Below are 18,341 nucleotides of genomic sequence, written 5' to 3' on the forward strand. Positions count from 1 at the left end.
CTTCATTTCTTCTGAGGGAGTCCTGCCCGCAGTAGTAGATATAATGGTCATCTGAGTTAAATTCACCCATTCCAGTCCATTTTAGTTCACTGATTCCTAGAATGTCGACGTTCACTCTTGCCATCTCTTGTTTGACCACTTCCAATTTGCCTTGATTCATGGACCTGACATTCCAGGTTCCTATGCAATATTGCTATTTACAGCATCAGACCTTGCTTCTATCACCAGTCACATCCACAGCTGGGTATTGTTTTTGCTTTGGCTCCATCCCTTCATTCTTTCTGGAGTTATTTCTCCACTGATCTCTAGTAGTGTGCTAGGCACTTACTGACCTGGGAGTTCCTCTTTCAGTATCCTATCGTTTTGCCTTTTCATACTGTTCATGGGGTTCTCAAGGCAAGAATATTGAAGTGGTTTGCCATTCCCTTCTCCAGTGGACCACATTCTGTCAGACCTGTCCACCATGACCCGCCTGTCTTGGGTTGCCCTGCGGGCATGGCTTAGTTTCATTGAGTTAGACAAGTGTCTAACTCAATTTTATGTTACAATTCCATAAATGGAATTGGCCAGTCTGTTTTTCAATAAGTCAACTGGTAAGATGTCTTCATGCTGCTGCTGCTGCTAAGTCGCTTCAGTAGTGTCCGACTCTGTGTGACCCCATAGATGGCAGCCCACCAGCTCCTCCGTCCCTGGGATTCTCCAGGCAAGAACACTGGAGTGGGTTGCCATTTCCTTCTCCAATGCATGAAAGTGAAAAGTGAAAGTGAAGTCGCTCAGTCGTGTCTGACTCTTAGCGACCCCATGGACTGCAGCCCACCAGGCTCCTCCATCCATGGGATTTTCCAGGCAAGAGTACTGGAGTGGGTTGCCATTGCCTTCTCCAAGATGTCTTCATATTCCATGGTAAATTTACTTTTGACTTTTCCTACTTGGAATAAAAGTGGATTTAAAATTCTTAACTAAATAAGAAAGTCTGCTCACATTTTTACTTGGTTTTAAATCTCCAAGGTCATAATACTATAACAAGATATTGACAATGACCATTTCTGAAAAGTGGCAGACTACAAAATACAAATTATTGGGAAGGGTTATTACCTGAAATTCAAACAAAACACGTTTGTTTTTTTAATATATTACTAAATTTAATTGGTGTCACATTATACAGTACTAATTATAGAATATTTGCTATTGATACAGAATTTGAGGGCAAAAACAGGAGGAATAAGGACTTCATGATAAATTTCATCTGTCAATTTTATACCACACTAAAGAATCAATTGCCAGAAAGTCTGATTTTATACCTATTTTCACATATAACTGACTTTGCTTCCTCAAATTAGATGCCTTATTTGAATATCCAAGGTATACAATATTTATTCTTGGGATGATAAGCCTTTTAAAACATATAAGCTCATTTATTAATTAAACAACTGAAAAATCAGGACTTCCTCCAAAAAACTTTGGTTTTTAAAGCTTAGGAGAGTATAATAATTGTTGCAAAACCTGAAGTAACAAAATTACTAAAAATTATATTATAAAAAAGTTAATGAGTCTAGCTATGAAATTTAAGACAGATTACTTTATATAAAGAGAATAAGTCTCTGACTTTTTGTCACCATTTCTTATGATCCTGTTTTCCACTCCTCAAAATGTTAATATTTTCTAGCATTTTGCAAATGATTGTCACTCTACAGGATCCTTAACCACTGATTCTAAGGTTGTTAGGCCTTAGATGATCATGGGAAGTTAACCAATATTCTAAAATGGTGCCAGTTTCAGAAACAAAGATGTTTTATTTTGTTATATAGTATTTGGCATGACTGTTAAGTTTGAATCAGCTAAACACAAAGGTTACTAATGTCTTCCTGATACACGCTCAGTATGTGTTACCACAAGAGACACCACTTAACTGAAATTTAAAAAACAAAATCAGGATTTTATTCTTAAAGCAAAGAATGACTAGGTAACTCTGACCCAGATATCTGACGAAAATGTGAAAGCCAGTGATTTTCAAACATATTTATATATATTCAATAATTTAATACAATCACATCTGTAAATGATAATTTTTAATTCTAATATTCATATTAGGTACTTAAGTATATTACATTAGGTAAAAATCTCCAAAACTTTGTCAAATATACTACGTATATGCGTGCTAAGTCGCTTCAGTTGTGTCCGACTCTTATTTAGAGTCCCTATGGACCACAGCCCACCAGGCTCCTCTGTCCATGGGATTTTCCAGGCAAGAATACTGGAGTGGGTTGCCATTCCCTTCTCCAGGGGATCTTCCCGACCTAGGGATCGAACCTGAGTCTCTTAAGTCTGCTGCACTGTCAGGTGGGTTCTTTACCACTAGCGTCACCTGGGAAAAAAGTATAGTGTATACTAATGGTCATAACCTTCAATGACTTGTTCCTGCTTTTATTAGAAATGACTTAACAATTTACCATGTCTACTGTAAAAAGTCCTTATCAAGAATGATGTAGCTCTTATATATTGATAATAAATGACCTCTTATATATAAAGAAGGAGAAAAGAAAGGTAGAGAATACATATGACATGCTAACTTCTGTGTTCTTAAATGGTATAAACATAAATGCTTATAAAAGCATGGAGCAGTTTTGAAAGAATACATAGGAAACTGTATTCTCCACTTAGGAGAAGTGGGGCTGAGAGAGACAGGAATAGAACAACCAACAAATTATCACTACGTATCACTTGAATTTCAAGCCATGTGCATGTGTTACATTTTTTGAACATTTAATTTAAAAAATAAAAGGAGCATAATGTGGTGGTTAGTAGTACAAAGTTTTGAATTAAACTGCTTGTGTTCTCTGACTGCCACTATATTAGCTGTTGACCTTGGGCAAGTTATGTAAGTTAAATACATCATTTGGCGCAATACTTTATCTTTAAAGCGGAGATCATAGAATCTATTTCAAAACAGATTAACAAATGTTTATGATGCACATAAAACAGTACCTGGCACAGATTAAGCACTCAGTAGATACATGTGTGAATATATAGTACACACATACATTCATATACAGGTATACATCACACACATACACACATATCTTCTGGGAGTTTATGTCCTTTCTTACCTGATGAGTTCCAGCAAATATATTCTGGCTTCTTTTGATAAACACACTAATATTTTTGATTTAAAAAATTATGTCAAATTTCCTAATGCTAAACAATTGAATCTATGCTACTTTTTTCTATACATGCTAACTAGATTTATGCATCTTCTTAGGCTATTTTAAGCCACCTTTAAATATTTTTGCTCCTCTCTTCCTCATTTTTATTTCATTAATTTCTGCCCTTAAATCTTTCTCGTCTACTTTCTTCAAGTTACCTGTTTTGTCTAACATTGATCTTGATGCCCTCTTAATTAATTTTTAGCCTTTCTTCTGAGCTAAATATCCTCTTTGAAAATAATGCTTTAGCTGCATCCTACATGTTCTGTATGTAGCAATTTTATTCAGTTCAGTCACTCAGTCGTGTCCGACTCTTTGCGACCCCATAAATCGCAGCACACCAGGCCTCCCTGTCCATCACCAACTCCCGGAGTTCACTCAGACTCACATCCATCGAGTCAGTGATGCCTTCCAGCCATCTCATCCTCGGTCGTCCCCTTCTCCTCCTGCCCCCAATCCCTCCCAGCATCAGAGTCTTTTCCAATGAGTCAACTCTTCACATGAGGTGGCCAAAGTACTGGAGTTTCAGCTTTAGCATCATTCCTTCATTAATTTTCAGAAATATCATTTTTCTAATATATGAAAAGGCATTTTTTGTCTTTTGCTACTGACTTTAATCTTTTCATGTATGAACACAGAATATAGTTTGTAATGATACAGATTTTAAATTTTTAAAAAATTTCCTATCATTTCTATCAAAATGATAGTTCACAGTTTTAAACCTCATATATCTGCCTGCAATGCAGGAGACCCAGGTTCAGTCCCTGTGTTGGGAAGATTCCCTGGAGAAGGAAATGACAACCCACTCCAGTATTCTTGCCTGGAAAATCCCATGGACAGAGGAACCTGGGAAGCTATAGTCCATGGGGTCGCAAAGAGTCAGACACGACTGAGCGGCTAACACACAATACAGTTTTCTACAGGCCCACCTATATAAGCTCCAGGCATGCCCAATGCTACTTACTCCCTACACCTGCCTCAGTAACAACCCTGTGATTTCTAAATACCTTGTTTATTTAGCTTTTTTTTAACTTTTCAATTTTCTTCTTACTATAAAAAGTGAAGTTTGAGCTAAACTACATCTCTACTACTATATCTTTCACAAAGAATTAAAATTTTCTACAACTTCAAAGATCTGAAAATATTTTCTTTAACCTCACTGTGTGGCTAAGCACAGAATTCTAAATTGAGAGTCAGATTCACTTATAATTTTCAAGGAATGGCTTTATTAGAGTCTGGTTTCCATTGTAAATCTACTGCTCTTTTGATTTCTGAACCTTGAAGGTAACTTCCTCCTAACTCCCTCGCCTCGGGTAGAAACTCTTTGAGAGCCTCACTTTACCCCCTGAAAATTCTAAAATTTGCTTTGGTGTGGGACTTCTTACATTTATTGAGTTTCCTTTTGAGAGTGTATTTTTTCAAACTTAAGGCTTCTGTCTCATCAGTTCAAATAAATTTTCATGTTGTATATTTTTCATAATTTCCCCTTCCCATTTTCTATATCCTCTCTTTCACTAGCTGGATGTCTGGTCCTGCTAGATCAGTCCTCCAATCTTCCTATTTGGAAGATGCCTCTATTTCACCTTTCAAAACTTCTTTTTTTTTTTACTCCTAATATATTATAATTTCCAAAAGTGTGCTTACTCTATTCCATCCTCTTTTTATTTAATGAATGTAATACTAGTAATACTCCTTAGGATATTAATCTGTTTGGGTTTCTACATTTCTATTATACTTATTGCTTTCCTTTTTGCTTTATAGTTTCATTTAGAAGTTTATCCAATATCTGGTAATTGTTGCCCCAGTGACTTTGGGCTTGGCCATGCTATTTGCTTTGCATAATGAAATGTGAATGAACATCACCATCCACGTAGAAGCTTTAAATGTTTGTGATTTGTTGCTGTCTCCAGCTCCGAGCTTCTGCCCTCTGCCATATGAGAGAACGGCATGTTGCACATAGCGGCTACTCAACTACAGAGCCTGGCATCAATAGTCATATGAGCTTAGTGGAGTTCAGGGAAGTTGGCAATATGTCTGCAGATGATCAGCAGTCCTCAGGGCCATGTGTAAACAAGAAATATGTTGTAAGCCAGTGATATTTGTGATTCCATTTGTGGGTTAAAATATATACACACTTATGTATACATAGAATATTTCTGGAAGGATTCACTAGACAATAAAAGTAGAAGGGGTCGGAGAGAGAAATTCTCAGTTTTCAGGTTATTATCTTCAGTATTTTTTAATACAGGTTCATGGCAAACATTTGTTTTTATAATAATTTCACACAAAAATAATCCTAGTGAGAAAAAGACAAAATGAAAGGTCTTAAAGAGTACCAAGATAAAACTTCTCCAATTTAAAATCTTTCTAGAAGCACCTTATTGTGACAAGGGTCAGGTCTGCTGACCCCCACATGACTCTGTATTCATCCTTATGTATAACAAAAGGTATATAAAGAAACCTAAAAAATAAAGAAATCGGATCAGTTTCTGGAAAAAAATAAAAAAATAAAAAAAAAATAAAATCTTTCTATAAACATTTCATAATGAGGGAATATATTCTCAATATAAAAATTATGGAAAACAGAGAAGGGTATGAATAAGAATAAAAATCATCAATTATGTCAACAACCAGACATATAATATTATTCATACCATTTTAGAGATATGATTCATCACCTTGTATGTGTCATTCTGTATTCTGCTTTTCAATTTTACATTATAATAAGTACTTTACAGTGTTAAGAATTCATAAACCTCACTTTTAATTGCTGGATGTATTCATCATACATATATGTCATAATTAGCTTAATTATTCCCTTAGTGTTGGACAAATGTATTATATCTAATTTTTTACTATCTTAGTAATGTCTGAAGAGACATTTCTAGGCATAAGGTATTTCTTGTATTTATGACTCTTCTTTAGGATACTATATTCCTAAATACCAGAACTGCCAGGTCAAAAGACATGAATATCTTTAGGCTCTTAACACATACTGCCAGGCTGCTTTCCAAATAAATTACATGGATTTATATTCTTACTAGTAACATTAAGGCAGTCACATAGAGATTCATTTTTTTACTTCTGATTACATGACAGACAAAAACTGGTATTATCAGTAGCAGTTATTTCAATATTTCTCATTACAAGGAGGGCAAACATCTTAACACACTGTTATTATTCATTTGTATTTTCTTTCATGTTATCTGTGGCTTTTCATATGCTCATTTATCAAAGTCTCAGTACTTTACCAACTGATTTGTATATCATTTCTTCCACTATATTAAGCTCAGAACGTCTAGTTTCTTTGTGCTTTTAAACGGCACATGCAGTAATGTATCAATGAATCTTTCCTTCCATGCTCTCACTTAGCATGGCATCTCTCTAATCTCCGACTGTACCTCAAAATCATCTGTGGAACATTTGCCTCAGATATTTGGATTCAATTAGTAGAAGAACTAGGTAGATGTAATTTTAAAAAACTGAAACTGAAAAAGTGAAAACAATGAAATATGTTCTAGAATAGAATGACTGTCATTTCTTACTCTTTCCTGGTGGCTAAACATTGAAATGAACCTGACTGTTTTAAGCTCTATCTTCATGCTCTGTTACTGTTGTTCAGTTGTCAAGTAGAGTCTGACTCTTTGAGACCCCATGGACTGCAGCATGCCAGGCCTCCCTGCCCCTCACCATCTCCCAGAGTTTGCCCAAGATCTTAATCTCCCTAAACAAAGAGCTTTTTTTTTTAAAAAAAAAAAAAAAAAGAAGACATGCAATAAATTTTGGGGGAAGAAGTAAGATGTCACTATTCATTATGGGATTTTATAAAAGCCATGTCTCCTACCTGGTTGGAGAGTACTAGGAAAAGACAAGGTGACTTTTTCATCTTCATTTTGATAGTTAAATCCTGTAGCATGTATTTCTGGAATGGAAAAAAAAAAATTACTTCACAAATCTGACTGGACCAAATCCAGCCTGTAGCAATTAACATTTTCAAGAGCAAAATCTCAAATAAAATTAAATATTCTGAATTTAATAAATTAAGTTCCTATTAACAAGAGTGTCATTTCAAACTAACCTATTTTAGACTATGTAACCTAACTTAAATATGCTCCTTAAAAATAATTACACATCCTACATTAATTCACAAAACTTTCATGATATAAGGAAATAGGGCTACTATAAATGTGAAAAGGTTTTCTACCGGATTCCCAGACATACTTCATCCTTCTTTGTGTAATAATTATACTGCTTTATTCGTTGCAGTCTTACTCCTGAACATTTGAAATACAGAACAGGTTGCCAAGATTTCAGTGTTAAGATATGTCACTGATAAAGAACCCGCCTGCCAATGCAGGAGACACGGGTTAGATCCTCGATCTGGGAGAATCCCACATGCAACTAATTTAAGCCCGTGCACGCCCATGCAATACAACTAATGAGCCTGTGCTCTAGAGCCCAGAAACTGCAACTCCTAAGACCACACTCCGCAACTACTGAAGCCTGTGCACCTAGAGCACAGGATCTGCAACGGGACGAGCCCCTGCACTGAGAAGCCCTCGCACTGCCACCGGAGCAGCCCCCGCTCCCCACGACGGGAGAAAAGCCAAGACCCAACAGTCAAAAGTGATCCAAAAAATAAAACGAAAACACAGATTTATCAGTGAAAGTTCTGTTCTCCCACTCAAACAAAGGTAACAGTTCCAACAAGATAGAAGTCCTATTTCCACTGAAATTCTTTGTTACGTTTTATACAAATAAGGAAGGTAAAAACAGGTGTGCAGATTAAATTAAGGTTTTGATTTACTCCCTACCAGTAGAAAAACATCTATTTCTGCTTTATTGACTATGCCAAAGCCTTTGACTGTGTGGATCACAATAAACTGGAAAATTCTGAAAGAGATGGGAATATCAGATCACCTGATCAGCCTCTTAAGAGACCTATATGCAGGTCAGAAAGCAACAGTTAGAACTGGACATGGAACAACAGACTGGTTCCAAATAGGAAAAGGAGTATGTCAAGGCTGTGTATTGTCACCCTGCTTATTTAACTTCTACGGAGAGCACATCATGAGAAACGTTGGGTTGGAAGAAACACAAGCTGGAATCAAGATTGCCAGGAGAAGTATCAATCACCTCAGATATGCAGATGACACCACCCTTATGGCAGAAAGTGAAGAGGAACTCAAAAGCCTCTTGATGAAAGTGAAAGAGGAGAGTGAAAAAGTTGGCTTAAAGCTCAACATTCAGAAAACGAAGATGATGGCATCTGGTCCCATCACTTCATGGGAAATAGATGGGGAAACAGTGAAAACAGTGTCAGACTTTATTTTTGGGGCTCTAAAATCACTGCAGATGGTGACTGCAGCCATGAAATTAAAAGACGGTTACTCCTTGGAAGGAAAGTTATAACCAACCTGGATAGCATATTGAAAAGCAGAGACATTACTTTGCCCACAAAGGTCCATCTAGTCAAGGCTATGGTTTTTCCAGTGGTCATGTATGGATGTGAGAGTTGGACTGTGAAGAAAGCTGAGCGCCAAAGAATTGATGCTTCTGAACTGTGATGTTGGAGAAGACTCTTGAGAGTCCCTTGGACTGCAAGAAGATCCAACCAGTCCATTCTAAAGGAGATCAGCCCTGGGTGTTCTTTGGAAGGAATGATGCTAAAGCTGAAACTCCAGCACTCTGGCCACCTCATGTGAAGAGTTGACTCATTGGAAAAGACTCTGATGCTGGGAGGGATTCGGGGCAGGAGGAGAAGGGGACGACAGAGGATGAGATGGCTGGATGGCATCACTGACTCGATGGACGTTGAGTCTGAGTGAACTCCGGGAGTTGGTGATGGACAGGGAGGCCTGGCGTGCTGCGATTCACGGGGTCGCAAAGAGTCGGACACAACTGAGTGACTGAACTGAACTGAACCAGTAGTAAGAAGAGCCTGCTTATTTAAATGATACTTCAGAATGCTTAGTTGACACTTCAGGAAAAGAGCATAGCAGATCAATTCCCACCCACATCCTCACTCCGAAAGAAAAACCGCCCAGAGAGGTAGCCTTAATAAGCACTTGAAAAGATGTTCAGTATCTTTAATCATCAGGGAAATGCAAATCAAAACCACAATATGATACCACTTTATACCCACTAGGACAACTATAACCAAAAAGACAATAGTAAGTTTAGGGAGGATGTAGAGAATCTGGAACCCTCACACATTGCTGATAGGAATGTAAAAATGTTTCCAAATGTTCTGGGAAACAGCCTGGCAGTTCCTCAAATGATTAAACACAGAATTAACTGTATAACCCAGAAATTCCACTCTTAGGTATATACCCAAGAGAAATGAATACATATGTCCACATAAAAATTTATACGCAAAGGTTCTTAGTAGTCAAAAAACAGAAACAACTCAAATGTCTATCAACTGATGAACAGATACTATGGGATATACAATGGAATATTATGTGACAATAAAAAGATAAAGTGTGAATATATGCTACAATATGGACAAGCCTTGAAAACATGTTAAGTGAAAGAAACCAAACACAAAAGGCCACATGTCTATATGAAATGTTCAGAATAGGTAAATCCATACAGACAGTAAACTAGTGGCTGCCTAGGGCTGGAAGGTCATGCAGAAATGGAAAGTGACAGCTCATGGGTTTTTTCTTTTTGGGGTGATGAAAATGTTCTAAAATTGATTCTGACGGTAGCTTAAAAACCACTGAATTGAATTCTATAGTGTGTGAATTATATCTCAAAAAGTTATTATTAAAAGAGAGGCAGCCTTACCAGTCACAGGCTTAAGTTTGATACGGGTAACAGTGATTCAGATTTAATAACATTCTATGAGTCAGGCAAGATGCCCACAATTCACTCTCTTCTCATAAGTTACTAAAGATTAAATTCCCAATGTTTCTAATATGATGGTTCAAACAAGTTTTATAAAGCCAAAATCTTTATAAAACCAATAAGAATTTATAATTTGTTTTTGAAAGAACTTTATAATCAATTATTCCTCATTTTACAGATGAAGAAAATGATGTATCTAAAGTAAATCATTCACTCAAGGTCACACTGCTGGACTAGAACTCAGTTCCTTTGCTATTCCTATTGCCAAAATTCTTTCAATTATCATAAGATAGCGCCTAAATTTGAACAGAAACTCAACATTTGGTATATATACAATACTGATAAAATAAATCTCTACTGAAACAATGACTTCTGCTGGCAAAAATCTTAGATTTGCTCTAACTTGATCCCCAAGAATAGAATATTCCTCAGCCTCCAGGGAAGCTACAAGGCACTTCAAGGATTAAGAATGCACTTTTCTAACTCAGATAAAAAGTAGCATTATGGTACCTCTAAGGTATTCTGCAGAGAAGGCAACGGCAACCCACTCCAGTACTCTTGCCTGGCAAATCCCAAGGACGTAGGAGCCTGGTAGGCTGCAGTCCATGGGGTCGCGAAGAATCGGACACGACTGAGCGACTTCACTTTCACTTTTCACTTTCATGGATTGACAGGGAAATGGCAACCCACTCCAGTGTTCTTGCCTGGAGAATCCCAGGAACAGCGAAGCCTGGTCGGCTGCCGTCTATGGGGTCGCACAGAGTCGGACACGACTGAAGCAACTTAGCAGCAGCAGCAGCAGTAGCAAGGTACTCTGATCAAAAACTATCTCTATAAAAGTTTACTAAAACTAACTTGTTTTTATAAATGCACAAGAAAAGCTTCAAACTGGTAAGAAATGAAGACAGAAAAGCAAAAGAATAGCAGTTTTTAAATTGAAACAATCAAATACTGTACCGCTAGATTATATCCTACTGCATATCCTTCCAAATGTACACATATCAACTACACCTGTGTATAAAACAAAGAGCAAGTTTCCTCCAAAATTCTCTCTCAGTAAAAAGAAAGTAGCCATATATCTGAATTCTTTAAAAGTCTCCTGGATTATGGGATACTCTTCTAATTGCTTCGTGTGGACAACATACTACTTTGCAGAAGTCGAGTCTGAAATAACCTCAGTCAACTGTAGTTTTGTACATCACCACCACCATTCAGTGGCGCAAGCCAAAAATAAGAAAGCATCCTGCCTGCCTCCCCCTCCATGTCTGTCTGTCTCTAACACTATACACTCAACAAGCAAGTTCAACATTCTTAATCCCAGAATTTTCAAGGTTTTACCACTATAGCCCAGTCCTGTGTATCATTACTTCTCTCCTAGGTCACTATAATAGCTTCTTAACTGGTCTATTTCCATTTGTGCTGCCTTATAGTCTATGTTATAGCAGCTAGGGTCATCAGTGAGAGCAAAGCCTCTAATGGGAGTCCTACAATATTCATAATGAAAATCTAAATCTGCTTGAGATGGGCAATTATTTCTTGGAGAGGATTCAAAAAAAGCACTAATCATAAAATTGAAAAACTGACTGATCAGATTTCATTAATATCCTACTGTATAATACAGGGAACCATATTCAACAGCCTTTGGTAAACCATAATGGAAAAAGAATATGTATGTAAAAAACACTTAAAACTTGTAATTATCAAAAGACACTATGAAGAAAATGAACAGGCAAACCACAGACGAAGAGAAAATATTTTACTTTGTATAGATGCAAAAAAATTATATCCAGAATATACATAAAAACTTCTACAACCCAGTGATAGACAGACAGATAACCAAAAACATCTTTAACAGAATCTTTGACATTGGTCTCAGGAATACAGTATCTTTCTAGATATATGTCCTCAGGCAAAGGGGAAAAAAGCAAAAATAAACAAATGGGATTACATCAAACTAAAAGGCTTTTGCACAGCAAAGGAAACCATCAATAAAACAAAAAGACAACCTATCAAATCGGAAGACATTTGCAAACAACATATCCTATAAGGGGTTAATCTACAAAACATATAAAGAACACATACAACTAACAGTAACAACAACAACAAAAACAACCTGATTTGAAAATGGACAGAGGAGCTAAATAGACACTTTTTCCAAATAAGACATACAAATGGCCAATAAGCACATGAAAAGATGTTCAACATCACTAATTTTTAGGGAAATGCAATTCAAAACCACAATGAGATACTCCCTCATGCCAGTTAGACTGGTTATTATAGAAAAGACAAAAAATAATAGGCCAGTGCTCTGGGAGAACATGGAGTGATGGGGTGGAGAGGGAGGTGGTGTTCAGGATGGGTGGGTTCAGGATGAGGGGGACACATGTATACCTATGGCCGATTCATGCTGATGTATGACAAAAGTGAAAGTGAAAGTCGCTCAATTGTGTCCGACTCTTTGTGACCCCATGGACTACACAGTCCATGGAACTCTCCAGGCCAGAATACTGGAGTGGGTAGCCTTTTCCTTCTCCAGGGGATCTTCCCAACCCAGGGACTGAACCCAGGTCTCCCACATTGCAGGCAGATTCTTTACCAGCTGAGCAACAAAGAAGCCCTGATGTATCGCAAAAGCCATCACAATATTGTAAAGTAATTATCCTCCAGTTAAAATAAATAATTTTTTTTTAAAAGGTAACAAATGTTGGCAAGGATCTACAGAAAAGGGAACTTTCATACACTGTTGGTGGGAATGTAAACTAGTATAACCACTAATGGAAGACAGTATGGATATTCCTCAAAAATTTAAGAATAAAACTACCATATGATCCAGCTATCCTACTTCTGGTATTCATCCAATGAATACAAAAACACTAATACAAAAAGATATACGCATCCCTATGTCCATCACATTTACAATAGCAAAGACGTGGAAACAACCTAAGGATCCACCCACTGATGAATGAATTAAGATGTGGGCTATATATAAAATAGAATATTACTCAGCCTTAAAAAGATGAAACCTTATCATCTGCGACTGCATAGATGGACCTTGAGGCTATTGTGCTAAGTAAAATAAGTCAGATAAAGGACACATACTATATGATACCACTGAGATTTTAAATAAAGTCTGACACTGCTTCCACCGTTTCCCCATCTATTTCCCATGAAGTGATGGGACCAGATGCCATCATCTTCGTTTTCTGAATGTTGAGCTTTAGGCCTACTTTTTCACTCTCCTCTTTCACTTTCATCAAGAGGCTTTTGAGCTCCTCTTCACTTTCTGCCATAAGGGTAGTATCATCTGCATATCTGAGGTTATTGATATTTCTCCCGGCTATCTTGATTCCAGCTTGTGCTTCTTCCAGCCCAGCGTTTCTCATGGTGTACTCTGCATAGAAGTTAAATAAGCAGGGTGACAATATACAGCCTTGACGTACTCCTTTTCCTATTTGGAACCAGTCTGTTGTTCCATGTCCAGTTCTAACTGTCGCTTCCTGACCTGCATACAGGTTTCTCAAGAGGCAGGTCAGGTGGTCTGGTATTCCCATCTCTTTCAGAATTTTCCACAGTTTATTGTGATCCACACCGTCAAAGGCTTTGGCATAGTCAATAAAGCAGAAATAGACGTTTTTCTGGAACTCTCTTGCTTTTTCCATGATCCAGCAGATGTTGGCAATTTGATCTCTGGTTCCTCTGCCTTTCCTAAAACCAGCTTGAACGTCAGGGAGTTCACGGTTCACGTATTGCTGAAGTCTGGCTTGCAGAATTTTGAGCATTACTTTACTAGCATGTGAGATGAGTGCAATTGTGCAGTAGTTTGAGCATTCTTTGGCATTGCCTTTCTTTGGGATTGGAATGAAAACTGACCTTTTCCAGTCCCGTGGCCACTGCTGAGTTTTCCAAATTTGCTGGCATACTGAGTGCAGCACTTTCACAGCATCATCTTTCAGGATTTGAAACAGCTCAACTGGAATTCCATCACCTCCACTAGCTTTGTTCATAGTGATGCTTCCTAAGGCCCACTTGACTTCACATTCCAAGATGTCTGGTTCTAGATTAGTGATCACATCATCATGACTATCTGGGTCGTGAAGATCTTTTTTGTACAGTTCTTCCGTGTATTCTTGCCACCTCTTCTTAATATCTTCTGCTTCTGTTAGGTCCAGACCATTTCTGTCCTTTATCAAGCCCATCTTTGCATGAAATGTTCCCTTGGTATCTCTAATTTTCTTGAAGAGATCTCTAGATCTCTAGTTTTCCTCTATTTCTTTGCACTGATCGCTGAGTACCCATATAAAATATATTAATAAAAAATACCTTTACTAATAACATATGAATGGGGATTTACGGCTAGAGAGAAAATTTTCAATTAAAACATAATACAGTAATTCAAAAAGGCCTTAGAAGATAGTATTTGCTCTGGAACAACTAGATTGTTCAAAGTGTGGAAAGCCATTAATATACTAAAGATACATGAAAAATCTCAATAAATATGCTTCAATAAAGTAGAGAAAAGGCAATATTACCAAATTAATGTTTACATTAATATAGTTATAATTTAAATTGTATATATGTAAATTGAGCATTATAAGTAGACAGTTACCTACATGACGTATAAACAGAATCAACAACCTCAGATACGCAGATGACACCACTCTTACCGGCAGAAAGCAAAGAAGAACTAAAGAGTCCTCCTGATGAGGTGAAACAGGAAAGTGAAAAAGTTGGCTTAAAACTCAACATTCAAAAACTAAGATCATGGCATCCAGTCCCATCATTTCATGGCAAATGGATGGGGAAACAATGGTAACAGTGACAGACTATTATCTTGGGCTCCAAAATCACTGCAAATGGTGACTGCAGCCATGAAATTAAAAGACACTTGCTCCTCGGAAGAAAAGCTATGATGAACCTAGACAGCATATTAAAAAGCAGAGACATTACTTTGCCAACAAAGGTCCATCTAGTCAAAACTACAGTTTTTCCAGTAGTTATGTATGGATGTGAGAGTTGGACTATAAAGAAAGCTGAGCACTGAAGAACTGGTGTTTTTGAACTGTGGTGTTGGAGAAGACTCCTGAGAGTCCCTTGGACTGCAATGAGATCAAACCAGTCAATTGTAAAAAAAAAAAAAAAATCAGTCCTGAATATTCATTGGAAGGACTGACGCTGAAGCTGAAACGCCAATACTTTGGTCACATGATGTGAAAAACAGACTCAGGAGAAGACCTTGATGCTGGGAAAGACTGAAGGCAGGAGAAGGGGATGACAGAGGATGAGATGGTTGGATGGAATCACCGACTCGATGGACATGAGTTAGAGGAAGCTCCGGGAGTCGTAATGGACAGGAAAGACTAGCGTTCTGCAGTCCATGGGCTTGCAAAGAGTTGGACAAGGAGAATGTCAAGGCTGTATACTGTTACCCTGCTTATTTAACTTACATGCAGAGTACATCATGAGAAACGCTGGGCTGGATGAAGCACAAGTTGGAATCAAGACTGCTGGGAGAAATATCAATAACCTCAGATATGCAGATGACACCACCCTTATGGCAGAAAGTGAAGAAGAAACTAAAGAGCCTCTTGATGAAAGTGAAAGAGGGGAGTGAAAAGTTGGCTTAAAGCTCAACATTCAGAAAACGAAGATCATGGCATCTGGTCCCATCACTTCATGAGAAATAGATGGGGAAACAGTGGAAACAGTGACAGATTTAATTTTTTTGGTCTCCAAAATCACTGCAGATGGTGACTGCAGCCATGAAATTGAAAGATGCTTACTCCTTGGCAGGAAAGTTATGGCCCACCTAGACAAAATATTAAAAAGAAGAGACATTACTTTGCCAACAAAGGTCCATCTAGTCAAAGCTATGGTTTTTCCAGTAATCATGTATGGATGTGAGAGCTGGACTATAAAGAAAACTAGGGGTGAAGAATTGATGCTTTTGAACTGTGGTGTTGCAGAAATTAAGACACTTGAGTCCCTTGAACTGCAAAGACATCCAACCAGCTCATCCTAAAGGAAATCAGTCCTGAATGTTCACTGGAAGGACTGACGTTGAAGCTGAAACTCCAATACATTGGCCACCTGATGTGAAGAGCTGACTCATTGGAAAAGACCCTGATGTTAGGAAAGATTGAAGGTCGGAGAAGAAGGGGACGACAGAGGATGAGATGGTCAGATGGCATCACTGACTCAATGGACATGAGTCTGCATAAACTCTGGGAGTTGGTGATGGAGAGGGAGGCCTGGCATGCTGCAGTCCATGGCATCACAAAGAGTCAGACATGACTAAGCGACTGAACTGAACTGAACTGACTGAGCGACTGAACTGAACTGAAGCTTAACCAAACTTAAGCTTGACAAAAAATCTTTAAAAAAATATTTTAAATGTGAGAATAGTAATCTTATAACCAGGCATATGTGGTTATTCAAATCTGAGCCCTCACTGTCATATCTATAAAATTAAAATCATTACCGATTCCTTAGTTATTTGAAGATTATATATAATGCACTCTATGTAAAGTGCTTAGCATAGTGTCTGGTTATGACCATCAAAAAAATGAACACTCTTTTTCTAGATCATAACATATGTAACAGTTCTTCATTAACTACAACTAATTCATTGTTGCTGTTGAGCCCCTAAGTCATATCTGACTCTGCAACCCCATGGACTGTAGCCCACCCGACTCCATTGGATTTCTCAGGCAAGAATACTGAAGTGGTTGCCACCTCCTTTTCCAGGGGGTCTTCCGGACCCAGGGATCAAACCTGTGTCTCCTATTTGGTAGAAGGTTTCTTTACTGCCACCAGGAAAGTCCACTAATTCATTATACCGGTATAAATAAGGACTCTTGCTGAAATTACTTACAATAGAGCACTACATTTCAGAAAAAAACTAAATATAATTGGCATTTTGAAATATGTGGATATAAACACACATATTTGGGTATAAGCATGCACGTGTTGAGTATGTATTTTAGTAATCAAATAAACAGAAGCAAAACATGAATATAAGCATAGCATGTATAAAACCATAACAAAAAAATCTTAACACTCAAAACTACTAACAATATTCACTTTGACTAAAAAAGGTTATTCATGACAATATATACCTACAAAGTTAAAATATAATTTAAGATATAATTTTGACTTAGAAGTATAAAGAATTTCAGAACTATGTACACAATATGCTATCATTTATGAGCACACAATATGTATGTAGATACAGATATACAGACACACATGAACATATATGTCTATAAATGCTTAGAACATCTGAGGGAGGATACATACAAACTTGACAACTTGTCTCTAGGCAGGAGAGGTTGAAGGCTGGACAGGGGGAAAGCAGGCTTACTTAGTACTGTGTAACTTTTGAATTTGGCATCATGTGAACATATTATGAAAAATTTTGTAATGCTAAAATCTTTTGAAAGATACTCCTTTTGAGATCCTGATCAAATTTGTATAGCATGCCCATTTATCAAACAAATCTAATGAATATGTGTTCTCATTTTGGGCTTTCCAAGTATTGCTTATTAAGGAGGAGGTACTCTTGCCTAGATCTTTAGGACTCTGGTCAATCATAATGCAAAAATCACAGTCATTCTTAGAGAACACGAAAGGGGAAGTGGCTCATCTTGTTTGCACAGTCTACCAGTGCAAAAAGCTTTCACTATAACGAAAAGAAGGCAGACGCTCTTAATCACTGTACCACTTCAGCTCAGTTCAGTCGCTCAGTCGTGTCCGGCTCTCTGCGACTCCATGAACTGCAGCAAGCCAGGCCTCCCTGTCCATCACCAACTCCCGGAGTTCACTCAGACTCAAGTCTATCGAGTCCCCCCAATCCCTCCCAGCATCAGGGTCTTTTCCAATGAGTCAGCTCTTCGCATCAGGTGGCCAAAGTACTGGAGTTTCAGCTTTAGCATCAGTCCTTCCAATGAACACCCAGGACTAATCTACTTTAGGATGGACTGGTTGGGTCTCCTTGCAGTCCAAGGGACTCTCAAGAGTCTTCTCCAACACCACAGTTCAAAAGCATCAATTCTTCGGCGCTCAGCTTTCTTCACAGTCCAACTCTCACATCCATACATGACCACGGGAAAAACCACAGCCTTGACTAGACGAACCTTAGTCGGCAAAGTAATGTCTCTGCTTTTCAATATGCTATCCAGGTTGGTCATAACTTTCCTTCCAAGGAGTAAGCGTTTTTTAATTCCATGGCTGCAGTCACCATCTGCAGTGATTCTGGAGCTCCAAAAAATAAAGTCTGACACTGTTTCC

The 18,341-nt window shown here is 37.8% G+C and overlaps 1 protein-coding gene across 1 annotated transcript in view; it reads right to left on the reverse strand.

Annotated features, from left to right (window-relative positions):
* NPEPPS (aminopeptidase puromycin sensitive) overlaps nucleotides 1-18,341 on the reverse strand; it is a 116,193-nt gene that overhangs the window by 45,691 nt on the left and 52,161 nt on the right. The window contains exon 3 of the mRNA XM_069543257.1: nucleotides 7,048-7,125. Within this exon, the coding sequence (XP_069399358.1) occupies nucleotides 7,048-7,125 (78 nt within the window). The remainder of the gene's footprint in view (nucleotides 1-7,047; nucleotides 7,126-18,341) is intronic.

The sequence above is a fragment of the Ovis canadensis genome, chromosome 11, assembly GCF_042477335.2.
Source record: "Ovis canadensis isolate MfBH-ARS-UI-01 breed Bighorn chromosome 11, ARS-UI_OviCan_v2, whole genome shotgun sequence".
In the NCBI taxonomy this organism is placed as follows: Eukaryota; Metazoa; Chordata; class Mammalia; order Artiodactyla; family Bovidae; genus Ovis; species Ovis canadensis.